This window comes from Strix uralensis, chromosome 11 (assembly GCF_047716275.1).
Source record: "Strix uralensis isolate ZFMK-TIS-50842 chromosome 11, bStrUra1, whole genome shotgun sequence".
Lineage (NCBI taxonomy): Eukaryota > Metazoa > Chordata > Aves > Strigiformes > Strigidae > Strix > Strix uralensis.
In genome coordinates this window covers 20,715,524-20,737,990 of record NC_133982.1, presented here as the reverse complement: position 1 = coordinate 20,737,990, position 22,467 = coordinate 20,715,524, and the positions used below count along the sequence as shown (strand labels likewise).

General features: G+C 38.3%; 1 protein-coding gene across 1 annotated transcript in view; it reads left to right on the top strand.

Annotated features, from left to right (window-relative positions):
• Positions 1-22,467, top strand: part of SH3GL3 (SH3 domain containing GRB2 like 3, endophilin A3) — a 54,430-nt gene that overhangs the window by 17,946 nt on the left and 14,017 nt on the right. Inside the window, exons 2-4 of the mRNA XM_074880531.1 lie at positions 19,535-19,603; positions 20,876-20,948; positions 22,107-22,250. Coding sequence (XP_074736632.1) covers positions 19,535-19,603; positions 20,876-20,948; positions 22,107-22,250 — 286 coding nt within the window. The remainder of the gene's footprint in view (positions 1-19,534; positions 19,604-20,875; positions 20,949-22,106; positions 22,251-22,467) is intronic.

Genomic DNA, 22,467 nt, shown 5'->3' with positions numbered 1-22,467 from the left:
TTGGTGTATACACCATCTAATACTAGTGATCTGTTTGATTTGTATCATTTGCCTCCATTTTCTATGGGTTCGGTATCTTACTGTTTCACTGCTTTTTTAGATGTGATTGAAGACAAGTATGATTGTCAACCTGGAATGGCTATTTTGCAATATGTAGAAATACTGCCCTCAGAGCTGTATTTATTTGGGCTTGTCCAGAACGATTGCTTATGTTCTGTTGGAACAGTTGGAATGAGTAGGAAAGGTCATTTAGTGCTACTTGGAAGGACCATAGCTAGAAGTCATCAAAGGGCAGTCTGAAACCAATCTGTGCAGAGATCTGGAACAAGTGTGGAGAAAGTATGAGTGATAGTTACTGGAGCTTTGTGATTTGTACAGTGGCATGGAGATGAAGGCTTTATTTAGGAATAGGATTTTGCTCTCTGAAAGGGGGCTGTGGATTTTGCCACACGTAAGTGGGATTTATTGGCAAGGAGGAGTAGGAGGCACGTAGAAATCTTGAAAAACTATGAGTTTGCAATGGGATGGACTCGGTTTCTGGAATGTACTTCTCAGTGGTTTTGCTGCCTCCAAAGTTCAGTAGCTGCCAAGGGCATTAAGAATTAAAAGCACTGTGGTTTAGAAATGCCTGTGTGAAGCCTGGGTCTTTTGCGTTTTCATCCCATTGGTGTGGTCAAACGGTTAATGTGAAAACTGCAGTGTTAGTGGGGTGCACTGAGAGAGTCTATCTAGGTACCTGGGAAGGATGTCAAGTCTGATACGCATTTCAGGTTTAAAGTGTTTGAGATGGTGGATCACCATGTCCAAAAGAAAGACTTCAGATCACAATGTGTCTCAGAATTGTAGCACTAGAAACAGTTGCTATGCCCAAGTTCAGCTGGTTTAAGAACCTATAGGACCCAAAGATCCATCTTCAGGATAGGTCTGTCTTCAAGATAACGGTATTACTACAGCAGATTGTCAGGGTGAGTTAATAACAAGCTCCATTAATCATTGAGTGGTCTCATTTGTGAGAGACTGTGGGGGAGCAGTGGGGAAGAATTGTGTTTGGATTGTTCTTTATTGGAGTTCAACTCCTTTGGCCAGAATGGCTTAGAATAGCAAACACCAGGTCTCTCTGAAGTTGAGATGTTGTGCTAGCTCTCTGTGGCTGGAATCAAGCTTCTGCTTTGTGACAGCTGCTCTTTTTTCCTTTAAATGTACAACACAGATTTCTTTTCATGTTATTCAGTGGCTAGTCTTTAAGCTCTGTGCTAGTGGTTAAAAAGAATAAAGAATGCATGTAATTAGGAAGCTGAGAAAGCTGCTATTTGTTATAGGAAAGAAATAAAAGACGGCACTTTTACAACTATAGTTGAGGGTCTTGCCAAAATTATCTGCATATGGTTACTGATTGCTTAATATTTTCTGTCAAAGAAGCTTAGTAAAGAAAATTATCTTAAACAAGTACTGTATGCATTATAAGAGAAAGGACTTAGCCTTTTAGGTTTAGAAATTGTGGAATACATTCCTTTAAACATTTCCTGCTAGAATAACATTAAACGTTCTGTATGCTTCTAGCTCATGTATTTGTCTAGTAATCTTACCTTGTAGAGCTTCAGGGTCTCGCCCAGAGCTTAAACCAAAAAGTGTTTTGCTGCTGACAGATCTGAAGGCAGGAGGAGACTCAAGTCCCTTTTAAAAGTTGAAGGATTTAATACACACTGATGACATTTTGTCTAAGTGACAGACTTCTAATCAGAGACCTTCACTCTCGCAGATGATTTAGAACACACGGTGTATAGCATTTTCTGAACCTGGCATTGTGGTACTTTATAAGCCATTTGGGAAGTAGCTGTTCACAGTTAATATAACTGGTGACACTTATCTGTTGTGTTCTTAAGTTCAAGTGTCCATGCATCTGTGGGAAAGTGCTTTTACAATTTAAAGGCAGAAGGTCAAATTTAATGAAATGGAGAGTCATATACAGTGCATATCTTTGTGATAGAAAGTAAAGCTGATAGAAAGTAGCTTTTCAAGCAAAGGTTTATTGCAAATCTCCTTGAAAGCAAAGGTATCTCTTTATAGCTGTTTTCCCCCATCTCCTTTCAGTGTTATCTGTTTCTCAAAATAACATCAAGTACATGATCTTCTCTAGCATGTTCGCTACAGTATTTCTGTCCTAGGACTCTTCATTCGTTCAACCTTGAGTTAGAGACTGTATAAATTAACAGGATAAACCAGTCTTGTACTTTGATAAAAGAACGTGAGAGTGTACCAATAAATGACTCCTGAGCAGAGTACTGAAATGAACCAAAGTATATGCAGCTCTTTCTGGGAACAGAAAACAGAGACTAGCAGGGGGGGGAAAGGAGGGGGGGGAGGGGGCTGGCTTGTGATAGAGAATATTTAGGATGGAAGGCTGGATGAATTATCATCATCTGTAGATGCACAAAGTAACTAGTCATTCTAAAATGTTTCATTTCCTGCCTTAAGTATAAATTCTCTGAACAATTTATCAAGCCACTGCTTGTAGCTGTGGGAGTGGTTTTTTTTCTTGACCTTTATGCAGCAAAATGGAATCATAGCTGGACAGTTCTTTGGCCCTCTGAGTTGGGCTTAACATTGAAACAACATCATGATTAGACCTTTTTCTGGTAAATTTGATCTTTAAGTGATTTAATTATGAATTGTTTCATAGGACCAGTATATACCGATGACAAGGCCAGAGGGGGCACAAATGCATCTGGAACAACTGTGAGGCACCCATTCATAGAATTATCTAGATGAGAAACGTGGCGATGGTCCTGTCAATAGGCTTTCCTTTCATGAGCAATCAGTTTGTCTTTAAATGGTAAAGAAACTTTATTCCTCAATGCAAAGCATATCTGGCTCTCACTGTGTGACTAAATCTTAAGAAATGAAACTAGTGACTTAAGTAAATACACAATTTGCAAACTGTCAAACAAATGTCTAGAGCTAACCTGTCTAATGGATGTGGCATTATGTCAGTGGGTGCCCTTATTTCAGTTTGACAAGGCTATACCAATCTATATCAATTTCCAAGGTGGGAGAGATCTTAGAGATAAAAGCAGAGTTACTTTATCTTCTCTGCTGTTTGAACTTCAGTTGACTAACTCAAACAGGGTGAACTCACATTATAAATAGACTTAAATCAATGAAGTATGCAAACTAAATCAGTTTAGTTTGTGTCACTACACATAAATATAAACAAGGTATTACAAAATCTCTATATTACAGATTCCTCAGGTTCCTTTGATTTATGTACATTCGTTTAATTTAAAAAAGAAAGCAGACCATAAACTCTCTGTTTATATTCGGGTTAGCAATGGAACATTTGCATCATGCTTGTGGGAAAACTGTTGGACTACTTGAAGGTGCTGTCAAATGCAGAAAATAAACACACTTGAAGAAAAGACTTCTTTTCCTGTCTACTCCCTATTGCACTTTTAAATCTCTTCAGGAGATCATTCCCTAATAATAGGAAAAAAACATATAAAACAATTTAAATAATGACACTTCCTTTAGCTGTTACTTTTCTTTTAAATGGAATCAAGCCCTTCCCTCCAGGCTAGTTGAGATAGTAGTTAAATTACTATTTTCACCACTTAGCAAATGAATAACCTATCCAGGACTTATTTTTCATTCCCATGCATTTGTGTGTGCAGATGTGAACTGATATCCACATGGTCTGTAATAATAGGTTCTGAAGAGTTAGTTCAGTTCATCTCTAGTTACAGTATCTTAGGGAAATTATACTAAGAGCAATATTTTCTATGGCAAAGATGTTGCTGTAGAATGTGCAGAATTTCACAAGTTACAAAGGCATTTGTCTGACTAAACTTGAGCGTATCGAGCGTATCGCTAAGGAAGAAATGGACAATGGGCAATCTGCTGTCCCAAACAAGATACAATTAAGAAATACTAGAAACCATATAATAGTGATAGCATAACAGCAAGGCACTTCCCTGCCTGCATTTTCTGTATCACCTTCATTAGTGCTACTGACTGTGGCCTGTCTGCAGCCACAGGAATTGGTATTGCTAGATTTGCAGTGGCAATACACTGTGTAGGAAGAAGATCCAGAAAGAGGAAATTTAAAAGAAGTTTAGAAATAGTAATTGACCTGTTTTGCTTATAGACTCCTGTAGCTGAACAATACTTGGTTTGGTTTCAGTTCACGGTGAGTCACTGTGCATCCCAAAACAGAACCGGTTAGAAGTAAAACCATACCTTGCTGCACTTTAACATCTAGTTGTTTTTGGAAGGTTGATGGAAAATATAAACTGTACAAAAACATAGACCCTATGCAGAGGCAGTGAGTAGACTTTCCTCATTTCTCTAGAAGGAGGAAAACCAGCTTTGTTTGTTTAGGCTTGGTTTTGAGTCTTGGTCTGAAGCTGCAATGAAGTACTCTACCTCACATCTAGACTTGCACACTGGAGAACTGCTTTTATCTGACATCTGAAGCCTCAAGTTGTGTAGCAGGGTGTATTTCTTCGGTGCTGTGATCGGTAGTTTGGCCTTAGCTATGCTGATAATTTTATTTTTGCACAATAGAAGATAGAGATGATAAATGTATGGTAATAAGCCCAAATGCCTTGCTGTGATCAGAGCCAGCATTTATATTTCATACCACTGCTTCTTTATTCCATCCCTGTCCCACTGACTTTAGTAGAAAAACCTTTTTTCTTTTGAAATTTCCATGGTTCAGCAGTCTCAATATTTTGTGTGTGAGGGGTGCTTTAGCATCAGTGTAATGGACTCTAGATGGATTTAAATCTGAAACCACAATATCCTGGAATCTGTTTCATGAAACCACCTATTTGAAGAGCTATTCATGGAAGAAAATTAAGAGGGAAGTTTGGAAGCAAATGGAAGAAATTGCCCCTCTTTTCTCTCCCTCTGAGGAGCTCAGAGCTATTTGCTGGCAGCTGCTGGAGCCTGCCAGCTCAAATACTGCTGCTCTTTTTTTTTCCTTTCCTTTTTTTTTTTTTTCTTCTTATATGTGTGTGTGATTTGCTCAGGTTTTGAGCAGGGTCTTACATACAGCATAGATGGAGAGAAGTGTGTGTCAGAAGAAAATAAACCAGAAAGAAAGATAAGGCAAAGAGAGATAAATGATCAGGAGGCCTGAGGCAACTGAGAGAAAAACAAACTAAATAGAAGCAGTGGTAGTGAAAAGAGACTAAATTGAACCAACTGAATTGAAAAGAAGCTCAGAGGTACCAGTGATTAGTGCATGAGGAGGAAACGTGTTTTGGGATGCATGGCTGGCCTAATGCTTGTGTGAGAGAGAAAAATTTACAAAGCTTAGTAAAATACTCAAGAGATGGGAGAAAGTGACAGCTCTGCACTTCTGTACTGTAATGTGAGGTAAGCAATAGGACTGCCAGGAAGACCTGACGCAGGAGTTTAGTGCCTTAATAGACCTGACTGCCCCTGGCACAGACTGTATGTAATGCATTAGTTGTCCAGTGGTAAAGTGATTTTCTTGCTTTCCCCTTCCCTGATTCTTGTTTCAGTTAGAACACTGAGCCAAACTCCTTTATTTCTCAGTTTCGTGAAGACGATGATACTCTACAAAGACCAGACTTTGTCCCTGGTATTTGAACTTGCGGCATTGATTTAACCTTGATGGTATGGAGAAGCATCAATTTTGCTGTCTCTTTCCTAGGAAGGCAAGCAGTGTTTATACTTCAGCCTTGCACCGAGAACTTCAGCAAGCTTTTAATTGTCACTCTGGCTCTGGGAACCCAGCTGGCAGTGGCTGCAGAGGGAATACACTGAATTGCTGCATCCCTTCTTGCCAGGGACATGTTTCATTCCTGCACCTCTTTTCCAGTATCAGAACTGTGTTTTGCAGCAAACCCCTGCTGAAAGTAGATCTAAATTCCCACAGGTTCACAAATGAAATATGTAAATTTAAACTGCTAATGTTCTAAATATGGTTTCCAATGAAATTATTAATGAAGCATTAAGTGTGCTACCCTTTCAAAAGTAGTAATTTCTGTCATGGTTTCCTTTAAAACTTAATTCTTGCAAACTTTGGCACTAGTGATACAGGTGAGGCAAGTGCCAACTTGAGCTGATTTTACTAGCACAAGGGACTGGGATTTGAGAGGTAAAAAAGGAAGGGGGGGGTAGGGGACTCCTGGGAGAAATTACTAAATCCACTGCAGAAAAAGAATGATGTAGAAAACAGGAATTCTGTTTATAATTTCATATTATTACATGTGCCTTTTGGGTAGGTAGGACTGCTATTGCTTTACAAATAATCATGCAGTGCTTCTTTTCAAAAGTGTATCTGTTCGTTTGCACTGTCAGAGTGATTCCAAGCCAGGAGCCATTGATCTGAGTTTTGTTGTGCAAGTCTGCCTTCTTTCTAGAGTATTCAACTTTTTGTGTAATTTTTAAACACTTAGCTTATTTTTGTGGAAAAGTATTTGCTGATTGTCAGAATTTTTAATGCCATTTGAAATGTATTAGGCCACAGTGCTATGGATCTTTATATGTACATGGTAGTTGGGTCCAGACATGCACAGGTAACTCTGTAGTCAACCAGTAGTTTAAATATTGGTAATTTTTGAAGTGTTTCTTATGTGATAATTGTAGACCATACACAGAAGATGTCCTAAACTGTATGTATGTCCTAAGGTGTACTGATGGTTCTACACTGTGGATGCATAGATTGTTTAAGGAAATACCCACCACCTATCCAGTCATTATTTATGAATGTAAACAAGAGAAGCTTTTGCTGTGCTGTGCTAGAAGAAACACAAGGACAAAATATTGCTTGAAAAGAAGGCATTAAGTAATAATAATGTAGTAGTAGTTAGTTTAGCTGCTGTCAGCTGTTTATGACTAGAATCTGAAATTAAACAGAGCTTGTATTTTGGCAGTGTTGAGTCCTGTGTGCTTCTCTGATGAGTCTCTTGGGCTAGACTCTTAAGAAGTATTTACATGCCTAGAGATTTAGATAAGCACTTGATGGGGTTTTCAAAAGCATCCAGGTCTCTAATACCTCTTGGAGTTCTTGGGGGAATATGGGGAGGTGGGGGATGTGTGTGTGTACGTGCACGTGCATGCATATAAAAGCTGTTGATTGATTAATTCTATTCTTTTGAAGCACAAGCATATTCAATTTAATAGGAATAGCATTCCATCCCAGTTTGCTGAGCCACTGAGTTACTTCGCAAATACTGTTCTGTTTGCATCTTCCTTTCCTGTATTTTTTTGTTTTATTCTTGTTTTCCCTCACTTGCTTGTATTTGTGAGGCAAAGGGGAAACTTGTTATTCCTTGTACCTTCTGACTTGCATGGAAAAGGGTATCCTTTGACATGTATCAGCAGGTTTAATGGTGTGATGATATGTGTCATATTTATTGTTAAGACATCAGTTTTGCTAATTCCAATTTAGCATGGTTTTGTAGCTGAGCTCTGACAGATTTACATTTGAGAAAGAAGAAGAAAAAAAAAAAGCTAGAAGTGACTGAAAAAAAGTGCAAAAGTGGCTGAAGTAGGGAATATTTTGTAAAATATTGCCCTTTTGTTTCTTCTAGTTGTCCGTTAATCTCCCAATCAGCACAAGAGAGCAAGTCTTTTATACTTACTTGCATAATTAGGATTTAACATTTTGGTTACTGGTGTATTTTGAACTGTTGCCTCACTGTAACTGTATGTGATGTGATTTATGATCCTTATGAAAGTTCTCAACTTCGTTAATAATACTCCTGTTGAAAGCTATTTCTGCTGAATCAGGACTGCAACTGGGTATTGTAGTACCCCGTTGTTTTCTTTAATGTTAGTTTTAGCAGAATTTATTCAGTTAGTCCAGGATCTATTTTTTTTTTTAAGTGAATCCAGTTAAACTTATGTTAGTGTAAAATGAGCAATCACATGTTCCTTGCTTTGTGTATAATTTCAGATAGCTTTCATATAACGTTTTCTGAAGCTTGGTTTTGAGACAGAGGCGTTCAGCTGGACAGCACAGCGTTTATTCAATTCCTGATTGGGGTCAAAAGTGTCTCATATAATCTTGAGCAAACTGTTCAACTTTGCTAACCAAATGATTGCATATTTGGACCAAATGCAGATTTTTGTTAGTATTTTCTCTTTTGTAAGGTTGAAGGAACTAGAACAATCCATGACTGTATAGATCAGCAGGAAACCAACATAATTTTGCAGACATTAAAAGAGTTATCACTCAAATTTTGAAAATTTGAAACATTAGTCATATCAGTTCGAACATGGAAAACAGGTATGAACACTTTTCATTTCACTTTTCTAATGGACCATCTACAACAAAAATACCTTTCTTGCACAGATTGTACACTCATTTTTTAATTTTGCTCTCTGACAAAATCTAGAATTGCATTCTTATAATAAAGTTTAATGATTGTGCAGCACTTGACAACTCAATTTGCATTCTGTAAACATAACTTTCTCTTGCCTTCCCTGTTCAGAAATACATATAGAATATTTTACGTAAGACAGCATTCTTCAGGGCAAAGAGTGAAGATCTGGGACTCTGGAATTCTACTTTCAGTTACTACTTGTTTACCGTGTGGCCAAGGACAAGTCAGCTTAACCCAAATTCAGTCAAGGATTTAGGCTTTCAGATCCACCCCTCCCAATTAGTGGCATATTAGGATCTTGAATGTGTGGTTCAACCTGTACCAGTTCATTCTCCATTTTTCCTCTAGCATCAAAAGCTATAGCAGTGGCTAAGTAGTAGCTCTTGCTGAGAGCAGAAAGTCTGGAATCCAGACCTGTGAACAAGCAATATCATCAGCACAAGTAGCACGGGCTTTCTTTTAATGAGAGACTTGAGACCTTTGCAGTGTTACAGAAAGTGTCAAACTGTCCATTGCATAGTGAAGATAAAATGTTCTGTGATAAGTTAAGAACTGTAAAAGAGCATGCTTTCTTAGAGGAACAGAGAGCACCCTTCTCAATGTGCAGACTTCTTTATAAGCCTAGATTACACAGTCTATATTTACACATACTTTGGCTGGATTTTTTTAGTAAGGTTAATTTAAAAGGCTGTCCAATTGTGTACTGACTGGATCAGCTGGGTACAGGATTTTGAGTGTTGACCAAGTAACAGCAAGTGCCCAACATTCCTAACCCTACTTAGAATTCACTTTATGGCCCAGACTTCTTGCAGCACAACTTTAAGGAGTATCAGAGCTATAATGTAATGTCTGATGTTTTAGTTACTAAATTAATAAAAAAACATAACCAAACCCTAAGTTCTGGCAAAATATTACATGTGAGAAATACATTAGAAGAGCATAGGAATCAAACGGTGTAAGTTCTGAGTATTGCTGTCAAAGAAAGGAGATTGATTCCCGTCGTTCCCCCCGCCCCCCGATACAGCAAATAACAAATTGAGTCATAAATAATGTTTCACTGGATGTTATTGTTGACTCATGAACTGCAGGACCGTGACTGGCACATTGTCCTGTTTTTACAAATGACTTAATTGTTTAATATCAGACACTTCATTTTACCTTATCAGTTGTAGATCTTTTCTTAGAGCACGAGGCATTACTACATCATTTGCTACTTACTTTAGAGATGATGAGTTTCTAAAGCACACACACAGAATCTTACAGGTCTGTCAAGACTGTGGATATACTTGTGTCTGTTTCCTTTTTTTTTTTTCCTTTCTTGAAAGAACAGGAATCAAAAAATATTTCATGCATCCTAGAGTTATGTCATCAGAAAGAATTGCAAGGATTCTAGGAACTTACAGAAATGGTCAAACACCCACATCATATACATTGTATGGCAGATCTTTATGTAAAGCACTCTTTAGCTTTGTCAAAGTGGCATGCCCTTCTTTTTTGAAAAATTTTTGCTGTGATAATACTCCCAAGTGGCAGAATCTTTTGTTTAGACTATGCACAATTATATAGGTTGTTCAAGTAATCGCACTCTTAATATGTTTTTTCCTTCCATATTTTTTTGATTACATAAGTCCTTCCTGAAGAAAAGGCAGCACTTGTCATCCAGTAACCTCGTTTATGTCATGTCCTTGGGTTTTGTGCCTTTTCCCCTTTCTTCAATGTGGTTTCCCAAGCAAAGGCTGTTAGACTGATTGAATACATTTTGACATGTACCTAGGTGACTTCAGCAGTCCTTATTCATACAAATTGGTTGAAGTTAGGAGAGACTACACTAAGTGGTACAGAAGAACAGTACATAAAAGAATTGAAATCAGTGGAAATTCTTGTCTTCATAGTTATGAGTCTCTAACACCATTAGTTTGAAAGCAGATCCTCCAGTTGATCAGTTGGTGAGATCTTTTGCTGAAAGACAGGCATCTTGGATTTTCTCTGTGAGGTGTGTCTAGATTGCCTGCTGAAACTCCTACATCGCCGGGGAGTTCTGGCATTCCTCAAATGTTCCTCTATGTACCAGTGCTTGTAAGGGCTTTCTTGATCCCAGAATACATGGCTTGCACTATTTGAGCTTCCTTTCTAAATAAAACTAAGCTGCCACTTCTGAATCTTTGCCAGAATTGTGCTGTTGCAGCTCAACAGCTGTGGCTGTTCATTGATTCAGCATGGTAGTTGCAGACCTTACGTTCCATGATGTGAATGGGTATTTTTTTTCTTTATGAGCATATGGGGAATTTTGATGGACTGGGTCCATTCTTGTTGAAACTGGCAGCTGTAGAGTTGACTGTAGTGGTATCAGCTGATTGCCTGGCTAGACTTCTCTACACTTTGGGTCACGCTCGGCTGTGAAATATCTGCTCCATGTTAGAAGATAGGCTTAATAATAATGCTTTATGTAGATCTGCATGTGACCCATTAACAGTGACATGCTTGAAGGTGAGTTAATGTTACACCAGCAGCTCGCAGAACATCCCTGGTGAGAAGTATGCATATGGGGTCACTCTCAGATCCCAACTTCCCAAGGCAAGTCACATTGCAAACATATTCCTCTTCTATTCCTTTTTATCTGGCGTAGCCTTTTATAACTCAGTTCATCTGTCTTCCTAAAAAAAAAAAAAATCTACTGTGTTTTGTTGCTCCTGTTTATCTGAGAAGTTACAAGTAATGAAATAAAGGATTCATAAGTATTAGTGAGATAGGAATGTTCATCATGAATATAAACACTCTGGCAGTACTTTCATGTGTTTAACTTTGCATGATTCAGAGATCTCTTGGTAGAAAAAGTATGTTTTGCTTCTTGGGAAACAGGCCCTTGAGTTTCATGGTGTCCTTTAGATGGCCTGAGGATTTTTTTTGTTATGCAAATGGAATTTCCTACCTAAATCTGTACTCTAAAAATGAAATGGGGCTCAGTTTTTATTTTTCATGTTTGTGAGTTGTATGAATTTTTGAAAATTAGAAAATATTTAAGAAAGATTTTAATGATATTTATCTTAATGTGTCCTTAAATGTAACACATTTCTACATATTTTTAAAATCCTTCATATTTTTAAAAAATACCGCTCTTTTTGGTATTTTGATTTTTTTTTTTTTTTTTCTTTTGGCTGCAGGGACAAGATTTGCTGTTGGGTCTATCAGAAATCCCTAAAGGAAGTGTAGATGTAGGGCATGCCCTTTCTTTACTCAAGAAAGTGTGAGCATAGTCATGAGCTGCCTTTGAAGTACAGGCACATCCTACAGTTCATACTTTATATTTCTATTTTAAATATCTGGGAATAGAGATCTGCGGTGAAACACTAGGATGTGAATTCCTATGGCCATGGATGTGGTGCTCTGGAGTTCTGGTTCAGCTGTTTGTGATGGAATAATCACCCAACTGTATGCAACACTTCTTTGTCTCCCTACCTTTATATAAAAATGTACTCTGCCATAGGCACTGCCAGAATGCTGTTTTAATTTTTCTATCTGTAATATAATTTTTAATCGGTGTTAATGTCTCCCATAAATTCCAAAGTATTATATTACATTTTATAATTATGCATAAACTGTTAGCAAAAGAGAAAGCTTCACTTTCTTAAATACCTATGTACAAGTGTTGAATTCAGAGATGTTTTGTACCACTCATGTAGCCGTGAGAGCAATGAGTATCTGATGTTTAGGGCGCAGCTTTTTGCGCTCCTTAATTTTGACTAAATAGCAGTAGGACCCAATTCAGCTGCTTGATTAATTTTTTCAAAAACCCCCAGTTCTCTCTGTTGCTGTCAGAAATATTTTTTGCTGTTTCCCCAAGTGCTTTGGAGAAATCCGTGCTACTATTAGCTGACAGTTTAATAGAAGAAAAAGTTGTAAAATACTCCATGTAAAGGTGATGACCCTTTGAGCTTGATACTGCGAGGTGCTGAGCATTCCAGTCTTGATCCAACAAAACACTTAAGCACCTATTGAAGTATGAACTTAAATGATTTGCTGGAGGTAAGCCAGAGTATTTGCAAGACTGAAATATGCACTTTGTAGTAGACCCCTTATTTATTGGGGGGGGCAGAATAGATCTTTTTTCTTTCAAGTATATCAGAGCAAGAATATTTTTGTTTTCTTTGAAAATACAACGTACTGAGTCAACCAAAGAGTTCTTGCCATTGTTTAGTGCTTAACCTCTAAAATAAGAGGTTTGGATTTTCTCCAAAGCGTTAGGATAGTATGAGCTGTGTCAATATAATTAAAAGAACAACTTCGAGTACTGGTACACTTTTATAATTTGACTCTTTCCCTCATGGTTGTATTTTTTTTAAGGAGCCTGAGAAAAGTCTCTTTTTAGGTATGTATTACCCATTTTCATTTGCAGATGATTTTTGACTTTTAGTGGCTCTGACAACTTTGTCTCTGCATGGCTCTGGGCCTTGTCTTGGGATATTGTTGACGTGAGAGGAGAGACCTGAAGAGACTGCCATTCTCATACCTGGTTGGTTTCAGTATTCTCTGCAGCTGTTCTAGGGGCCAAGTGCTGTGTTTCTTCAGCCTTTTGTTTAGAGCTGTGTTTGAAAAGGTGCATCTTAGTTTAGTTTCTCAGGGTGGGGCACATCTTTCTTCTGAGCATTCAGACCTTCAGCAGATCACGAGAGGTCAGTCACAGGGGTGTCTATAAGCTGCCCATTCATTTTGCATGCTCACCTAGTCAATAAAGCAGAATATTTTATTCTTTTTTTTTAAGAATATTTTTCTGTCACAGTGGCAAACTGTGCAGATGGCGCTGCCACTGTGTACTCCTTTATGTTATTAAAGATGTGCTAAGATGCCAGACATTAAGTAAGCTGCCTTGTAGGTTCAAGTTCTTGGTAGTCTGCGCTACACGAACTAGTAGTAACCTTTTTGAGTGTGGGAATTGGCAATCTAGATGAAAAACAGCAATTGGAAAAGAGGAAAAACAGGTAATATACATAGCATTGTAGTTAAAACTTTGAAGCACGCAACAGGGAACTACAGGTATTTGAAGTTAAACTACTTTTGATCTGAAAGACAGGCTGGCATCTTGGTTCTCTAATCTGATGGAGCATTCTGGAAAAGGACAAAAAAGAAAATCTCTCTCTGCCCTCAGGAGGTTGAACACTGCAAGGAAATTCTACTTTAGCCAGAAGATATCTTTCTAGCCATCTTATTCTTCCCATTGTTTATGATAGGCTTTAATAAGATTCTTCAGGAAGCTATTAGTATTGTCACATTGCATTAAATCCTCAATGCATAACAACTTAATGCCAAATGAAACAATTATGTGGCTGCAGGGCAATAACTGGAAGTTTTAAAGATTTATTAAGAGAAGCATAACTATTATGCATTACTGTACTGGAATGTAGTGTTTTGTACTAAGTACTATATTTAAAGACATATCTTAACGTATTTGTGCAGTTTGGCCCAGTTATATGTTTCTGTGGGAAATGTAGCCGTATAGTTAGATTATTTCCTGGCTTTCTGTGTGTTAACTTTGGGATGAATCTGCTAGTTTTCCCAGTTGATTGCTTACTTCCTTTTTAGAGAGAGGGAAATAAATTTAAAGTATTTTCATAGCTTTGGCTTTTTTGTTAAAAGATTTTCCCTGAAATCTAGGTTTTGCCTCATGGGTTTGACAGTGTGCATATTTATGACAAATGTGGAAATTTTCCATCCCATTAAAGTTTCAACAGATAATTTCAGCAGATACTCCTTCAGAACAATATAAATGCTGTTACTTGGTGAAGAGTCATTAAAAGCTCTTAAGTCTTTAATAGAATGCTTTTCATTTATTCATTAAATAGTATTTGATGATTTCTTGGCCGGTTATGTACAGGGGAGTTTTTCTGGTCAGTTAAGGACTTCTGCAGCTCCACGTTTTTTCAACAGTAGCCAAATAACAACAAAAAAACTCTGTGATGGTTCAATCCCAGTTAATGACTGCTGCAAAAGAAAGGCAAAACAAGTGAAACAGAAGGTCAGAGCATGTGTGCAAGTATTGGCTGGCCAGAATCCTATTGACATGTATTATAAAATACCCAGTGGATATATAAAAAATAGGGTAATTGTTTTGAGACTTGTATCGGCTCTCTGTTGATATGGGATATTTTTGGCAGTTTCTCATGTTCAGTAACCTTTAGTGAAATCTGAAAGAGTACTGTAATCTGGTGGATATGATGTAGAAAACATTAGTAAAAGACAGCGTTTTTCTGAAGCTTGTTTTTATAATCCATATGAGAATGGAGAAATGTACTATTCCTGTGCAATAAGAAGGGTAAATCTTAACATACTTAAAAGTACTGAATAATTACATGAAAGCTTGAGGCTTTTGTAGTTTAGAGTTTTGGGGAGCCATAGATTTTAGTTTAAACTGTAGGCAGTTCGTGTGCTGTGTTCGTGCTCCATTACAACAGAACAAATCAAAAGAAAATGATATCTCAAAGAAATTAGAGTAACAAAGAACTAGCATGAGAACAAAATCTCAATATTAGGCTTATAGAAAAATTGTTTTCTCAGAGAATTTCTTGGAATATAAATTCCTTATCAGATAAATACTCAATCTTTTAAGACTGTATAACAAAATAGGAATTTGCATTTTGAACAGTAGCTGGATATACAGAACTTACATAGAAATCACAATATCTGGAGGGGTTTCTTTCAAAACCTATAGTTTTTTTTTCCAGATTTGTCTTCCTAGAAGATTCCACATAAACCCACCAGAGACTTTTAGATTGTCTGTAATACAACATATTTAATTTTTCAATATTAAAAAGAACAGTAGGATCTAGGAAGAAGTTACAAGCAATGAACATTTGTGTACAAACTGCAGTATTTATTCAGGCAAGAAGGTCTTCTGTTATATAAAGCATGCAAGTTTTACAATAAAAGGTAGTTTGCTACTGTATATAACTACAAATGAGAGGTGATAATGCAATGGCTGACTGGAAAGTGTTTTCATGTTTTTATTTAGGGTTTTTTTTTTTTCTCCCCGCTAACTCTAATATGTCAAGTGTAATGGAGGGAGTTGCACAGACACCTGAGAGGAAGAAATCTTTCTCATTTCACAGCTATTCTCTGGGCGTAAATTTTGATCCAGAGGAAACCTAATTAGCTCCACCAGAAATCTGACTAATGAATGGCTTTACCTTCTGACCTGACAGTGGAATAGTAAGGTAGTGGTGGTCCCCATGGCAGGAACTGGGTTTTTTCAGAGCCCCAAATTCTAGCTCTGGCCCTGTCTAGTGAAAAGGTGCTGAATCCGTTGCTCCCAGCTTCTGAATTTGGAGATGAAAGGTTCTTCCTGTACAAGCAATTCCAGGCTCCCACAGAGTACATGCCTTGTGTGATGGTAGCAGTTTTGCCTTTGATTAGCTGACTTGTAAAAACTGATAGATATTGCCACATAATTACACAGCCCCACAGTTGGGCATGCTTCTATTTAAGTTCAAAGCATATTACAGCTTGATATAATGCATGTAAATGATACTCAGCAAATAGTTGGAGAACTAAAACTCAGCAGCTGTCCCCTTTGTGCATCCATTTTCAATAATTAATTGGGTATCCTGTGACTTTTAATTGGGAGAGTGGTGATGCTAGTTTTACAACTCCTAAATTCAGTATGATCAGAACAAAAGATTTGGTGTTCCTAAATATGAGAATAGTAAAGCTGATCTCAGTTATACCAGTATGAAATAAGCTGTAGTGGTGTAAAAGGTAATGATAACCATTAGAACTTTATACCAATTTTTACTGTCAAGAGCACAGACAGTACAGCTTATAGACTTTAAGGAATCATTCTTTACAGTATCTCTCTGAACACCAAGGTAGTTTCCTTTTTCAAAGGAAATTAGAGCTCAGAGTAAATATCATAGAGGAAGTGTCCCCTTGAGCTAGAAATTGCAGTATTATTAATGTTTGCATAGAACTGGGAAAGCGTGTGAACAACCTTTTTCTTATGGTCAGTGCTTTTGTTCCTAGATGTAGGTGTGTGTTAGGTTGTTTTCAGTGTCTGTATGAAACGGTGTCTGCAGATCCTGTGGCTGGCTCTGTGGAGTTGCATTCACATGTTACTGTAGATATGGAATTAGAATTGGAGTCAGGTAGGTTAGAAGGGCCCTTCAGACAGCATCTGCTGTAGCTTCCCACTTGAAGCAGGTCCTGTTAGAGCAGGTTGAACTTATGTTCAACTTGCTTTCCACCAGTACCACAGGTGTTACTCTGCAGTGCTGTTTCGTAGCCAGTTGGCCTCCAGCCTGTACTGTTGCATGGGGATATTCCATTGCAGGTGCAGGACTTTGCATTTGTATTTGAGCTTCGTGAAGTTTCTGTCAGCCCATTTTTTCCAGCCTGTCAAGGCCCTTATGAGGAGCAGCCCCACCATCTGGTGTATCAACTGCTCCCCAAGCTGATGTCTTCCAGACTCTCAGGGAGTGTACTCTATCCAATCATTCAAGTTGTTAATTAAACTACTCCGTTATTCTCTGCAAATTGCAGATGTAGAATGTCTCTCTGAAAGCTGGTGCAGGGAAGTCTCAGTTGTTCTGTGACCTTCTGGATTTAACTTAGATGCTTTCCTTACTCCCTGCTGCTTCAGCAACTCCAGTGATCCCCTTGAAAGGAATGAATCAGTGCTGCTGCAAATAGTTTCTCCCTCTGTGAGTAGCATCAAATTTTATCCATTCAAAACACAGTGAAGAGTTTTGCAACATTTCAGAAGGGAAACCAAAACTAAACATGGGTGGCAGCATGTGAGCAGATGTGCAAAGAGGGCGAGCAGGCTGCAGCCTGGTGCTGAGGCGCGTGTCAGTCGGCACTGGGAGTGCAGCCTCACCAGCCAAGTGCAAACGCCTGGATCAGCAGCTGCAATACTGGCAAAACCAGCAACAGCACAGTAAACTTAAGTTTCAGACTATTATTCGAGGGAGGTGTATGTGGCCATGTATGGCCATCAGTAAGCCAGGGAGAACTAAGGGATGCCAATGGATAAATAGAGTATGCCCTAAGACATCTACTGAAAACATATCAACTTCCAGTGTATCTGATGAGAAATTGCATTTTTTCAGACTATCTTTGTTAGCCTTCTAATGAGCCAGTGGAGTTGGTTTTTTCTCTCTGGCATTACTGTTAGCATATGAACTTTATATGCATCTACTTGTGCTTCTTGTTATAACTTTCAGATCTATTCTCTCTTAAGTGTGGGATATTTCATTCTTTTAGCCATTTGGGGCAGTGATTTATTACTAATTATGCTTTCACAGTTGAGCAATCGTGTTACTTCATTGCATTTATTCTTTGCCAACATATAAATGGATTATTTGTAATGAGACAGCTATGGGTTGCTACTGAATGTGGATTTTGCAACTTCAGCCTGAGAAGGATAATTTCCCCCACTGCACTCAGCCTTTGAAAAGGGATCACCATGAGAGGTTTCCGGAAACCACAGATCTGTTCATTGCCTGCTGGAAAACATGTGTGAGACTGTGGAAAACGGCATTGATTATTCTAGGAATTAACATTGCACAGAAAGGAGACAAAAACTGCCAGTGTAAAGAAGCTGCACAGTTTCTGATAAGCTGCTTTTCCTGCAGCCTTTTCGGGCATCTTTCTCCATCAGCGCTGAAGGACTCCTCAGATGTACCTGCAGAGACCTGGGCAGTGTCCCCCTCCATGCGTGGCCTCAGGTTGCTTCTCAGCTGTGATGTCTTACAGCAGCAAGTTGATGACCCACAGGAACTCACTGGTTCTTGGGCTTCACCATCTGTTTTATCTGCTTTTGTGCTTGTTCTGTCAGTGCTCTGGAAGAGAAATAACCTTGACATGGGCTGCTTGGCATATTAAACATAAAGACTGCGAGTCCTACTGTAAAGCCAATAGAGATAATTAGCAGTATGGCTCTCTTTGAACTCACATTTTCCCCTCAAGCAGGTCTGTGCTTTTGGCTTGGTGGTAGCTGTGATGTTGATGCAAGGTCAGCCACTACTGAGCTCCCAACTCTGCTTTGTCAGCTCGTCGCTGCTTTTTGGCAAGGCAGCGTGCTCCCTCCACACCTGTGCAGTGCAGGCTGTGACCGAGAAGAGGGAACCATTGCACTACAAAGAGCCGTGACCCATTTTCTGATTATGCAAGTCTCCAAGGCCCTTTTGATTCAGTGAGATGAATTCCCTTTTAGAATGTGCTGAGGATGAACAAAATGCTTTACTGGGGGCAGGTTTGGGGAACGTCAGTGAGCTAGGCTTGGATTTTGCATTACGCTGTTACAAATTCAGTGGTACAAGTCAATTAAAACAGAGAAATGTGTAGTATTTCTGCAGGAATTTATATTTAAAATTTGTTGAATATATGTTAAAACACTTCTGTCATAGTGGAGTGATGCTTTCAAAGGCTGTTTCACACTGGGTGAGGATCTGGCTTTCTTTTCGTGATGCAGGTACCATGCACTGCAAGAAGCAGATAGCTGAATTCTGCTTGAGTGCTTATTCCTAGCCATGGTTTACCCAGTGAGGACCAAACTCAGGTCTGACAGCCTGGAATTTTTACACAGAAGTTGGATAACATTTCAGCCGTCTTAAGAACATATACTGAAATCTTCTATTTAAAACTGGTGCTTTGAGTTTTTGAAGGATGCATGGCATTTTTGTTTTCAGCATCATAAAGATGCTCAGTCACACGGGTGGGTCACAGCGCAGCATTTTTCACAAGTCTGTTCCTTCCACAGAACTGCACATAACTCCCAGCAGCAGGAATGGGAGTTGTATTCCTGAACCTAATGGCATACAAGGCCAGAGGCACTTAGAAGTACAGGGATGGAGAGATGTGCTTGAGAGGGTTACTCTGGATTTACGTGCAGTCATATTCTGGTCCCTGTGCTTGAAGTCTGCAGTGTAGGTCGTGCCTTTAGGGTACAAACTGTTTAAGCATGAGAAAGCATTTTTTGTTTGCCTGTTGTGAATTTGTATCAGGTATCTTTGTCTCTCTTGAAACGAGTGCTTCACTTCCAAGAATAAGGTTACTCTTCTCTTGCACAGTTGCATCAAATGCTTGCTGCGTATTTTCTAATCTGGAGTGAATTCCTGTGACTCTCAGAGATATTTATTCTGTAATTAAATAATCATGCAGTTTTTTTTGTTAAATTGATCTTTTTACAGTTGTTCAGTGAAAAAATAAGTGGCGCAGAAGGAACAAAGTTAGATGAAGAATTTCAAGAGATGGAAAGGGTAAGGAAACTAACGTTGTATTTTTCAATATTAAGCTGTTGCAGAATCAAAAATATTTCATGTTTCAAGTATTAGAATGGTATTGTAGATTTACCTGGGGGGGAAACTCCACCTGTGCTTCCAAACAGAAACATGTAAGTGCAGATTTATCCTCGAGCCTTGTCAGCTCAGCCAAGGAAGAAGAGACCTCTACAAAGACTGTCTGAGAAGAGGAGGCAGATTCCACTGACACCTCTCGACACTGAAGAGAAACTCCTCCAAAAATGGTGCAGAGCATCAGGAGGGGCCTTTCTCCTCTGTCTGTGTGAGAGAGAAGTCTTCAGTGTTTAGTGAGTCTTTGTAAATATCACGAAACCTTCCCATCTGATATTATTCACGATAAAAATCTACCTACTACGGTCGAATTTTGATACAGAATTATATTTCTTAGTTTAAATCCACGTTCGGAAATTTACATGAATTGTTGTGGAAATGGAGATGTTTGCTATCCACTTATTGGTTTTGTTGCAAATTAAACAATGTTACTGCCAATTTCTGCTTTTTCAGCTTTTGTGTGCTTTTTTTATTGCCTTGTCTTTCTGTGTATTTTTAAATGTTCATAGTAGACCTAGGTCACAGCTTTTATTGTTGGCAGATTGAGGAAAGAAGTCTTGCATGAGTTGTTCTCTTTCCAGCATGCATGTTTGAATTTATGATCTAAACAGGTTTCTAGGTTTCAGTTTCTTTGGCTACAGAATAATTATTTCCTTTCTCTGCATTATAAGGAGAAAAATAATGTGCAGGCCCTAAGGGAGGGAAGGGGAAACAAACCAGAAATGTGATTTTTATAGCATTTTAGAAAGTATTAAATGGGAAGACAGTACAAACTACTGTTTTAAATGGCTCTGACCCCAAGATGTGTTCAGTCTTTTTCACCTGTGGAGAAAAGCAGTCTTAGTAACAACTGTTGGGCTGGCAGGAAAGTTGTAGTCTAGAATGTCTAAGCAATAGTCAAGACTGATGGGCTGGAAAGGCAAGCCCACATTTTTATATAAACCTTCTCTCCTTTGCAGTACTACCTGCCAATTAATATGTTTTTGGTAAAATCCTGTCATAACTATGTCATGGCTATTTATTTTAAGCTACAATATTTGCTTTACTTTAAATAAAATTTCATAATCAGCTAGAATAGTATATTATGTGTAATAAAATTCTAAACTTTCTAGTTTATCTAAGTAATCTACTTAATGTAGTAATCGATTTGCTTTTTGCTGTGTTACTTTTCTTTTGCAGAAAATTGATGTTACTAATAAAGCTGTAACGGAACTTCTGTCCAAATCCACAGAGTATCTTCAGCCAAATCCAGGTAGGGTAGGAACAGTAGGTGTTGAGTTTTGCTGAATGTTGTCTTCTTACTTGGAAATTCATCCTAGGTAAATAAAAGCTAATTAGGTCATCATTGTGAGGCTTCTGGGCATCCTAGAGAACTTTACCTGTGTGTGCAATGAACAACTGTAAAGTTTCTATGTGGTATGATCTGGGATGCATTCAACTTGCAGCGTACAGTGCATCTGGTTTACTGGGCATGCGTAGGTTGTGCATGCGTGAAGTGTCTTGGACAGCTTGGGCCTGTGCTACAACACATGTATTCATATTTTTGCTGGTTTTCCTGGAGTGGGATATGGATCCCTAAAGTGAAGAGAACACCAAATTTTTTTAGCAGAGATATAAAAGCCATTGAATTTAACTCATAAGCTGTTGTCATCAGAGGTACTGATGGTTATGTAACCATGGGGAAGAGTGCTGTTACATGCTTACATGGTATTTGAATGAGGTTTTGCATTTTCTGGACACTGCTAGGTCTCAGTGGATTTTGGATCATCAGTTGATAGAGGTTTTTCAAATGGTGTTCTAAGAAACAAGAAAGGAGACACATTCACATTTGCAGTCAGTCACAAAGTTTATCTGTTACGACCTTGATTCATTATCATGATACATGTAAGATAACAATAAATTAATTTATATGTACCAGGCCATCCTGCAGAATAAATTTCTACTGTCATGATTATGGAAAAAAAATAAAGGGGGTGGGGGGAAGTTCTGTAAAGTTCTCGCAAGCAAGAGAGGGAGAGAGAGAGTGCATGAAATTGGGTTTGGCTGTGCTTGTATCTATTCTGCGTTTGCTTTCTGCAATATTTCTAATCAAGGAGTTCACAAACAGGAATATTTGAAGGAATGTGAGTATCGGTGAATATCCACAGAAGATGACAAGCATTCCCACTATATATCTGCCTGGAGAAATGATGCTCATTCAGTTGGCAATAAAAACCAGTTTCATGTACCCATATTGTTGAATGAAATCTTATTTTAACTTCTGACTGTGAAGTACTGACAAAAAAAAATTTATGGATCTATAGACGAGCTTAGTGACTTGCTTCATTATGTTGCTTGTTAAATAATTTATTGCTTTAAATATATTAGTTTAAAAAGTGTTTTTATGACTTTTTTTTTATGTCCTTCTTAGCATACAGAGCCAAGCTGGGAATGCTGAACACTATGTCAAAGATCAGAGGACAAGTTAAAACCACAGGCTATCCCCAGACAGAGGGACTCCTAGGAGACTGCATGATACGGTATGGCAGAGAGCTTGGCGATGATTCTATGTTTGGTGAGTTTGTGTATCTCCTCTGTGAATATTTCAGCATTAAGTTCTTTGCAGAATATTACTCAGTGACATAACCTATGTAAATAGCTACTGCAGGTAAGAGGGAAAGTTAAGTACAGTGGTCAGGGGATGATTGATAAAATTAACAAAACACGAGGCCTCTGCATATTTGTCCATCTCTGTTGCAGGGGGATTTGATAACACTATTACTGATGCTGCC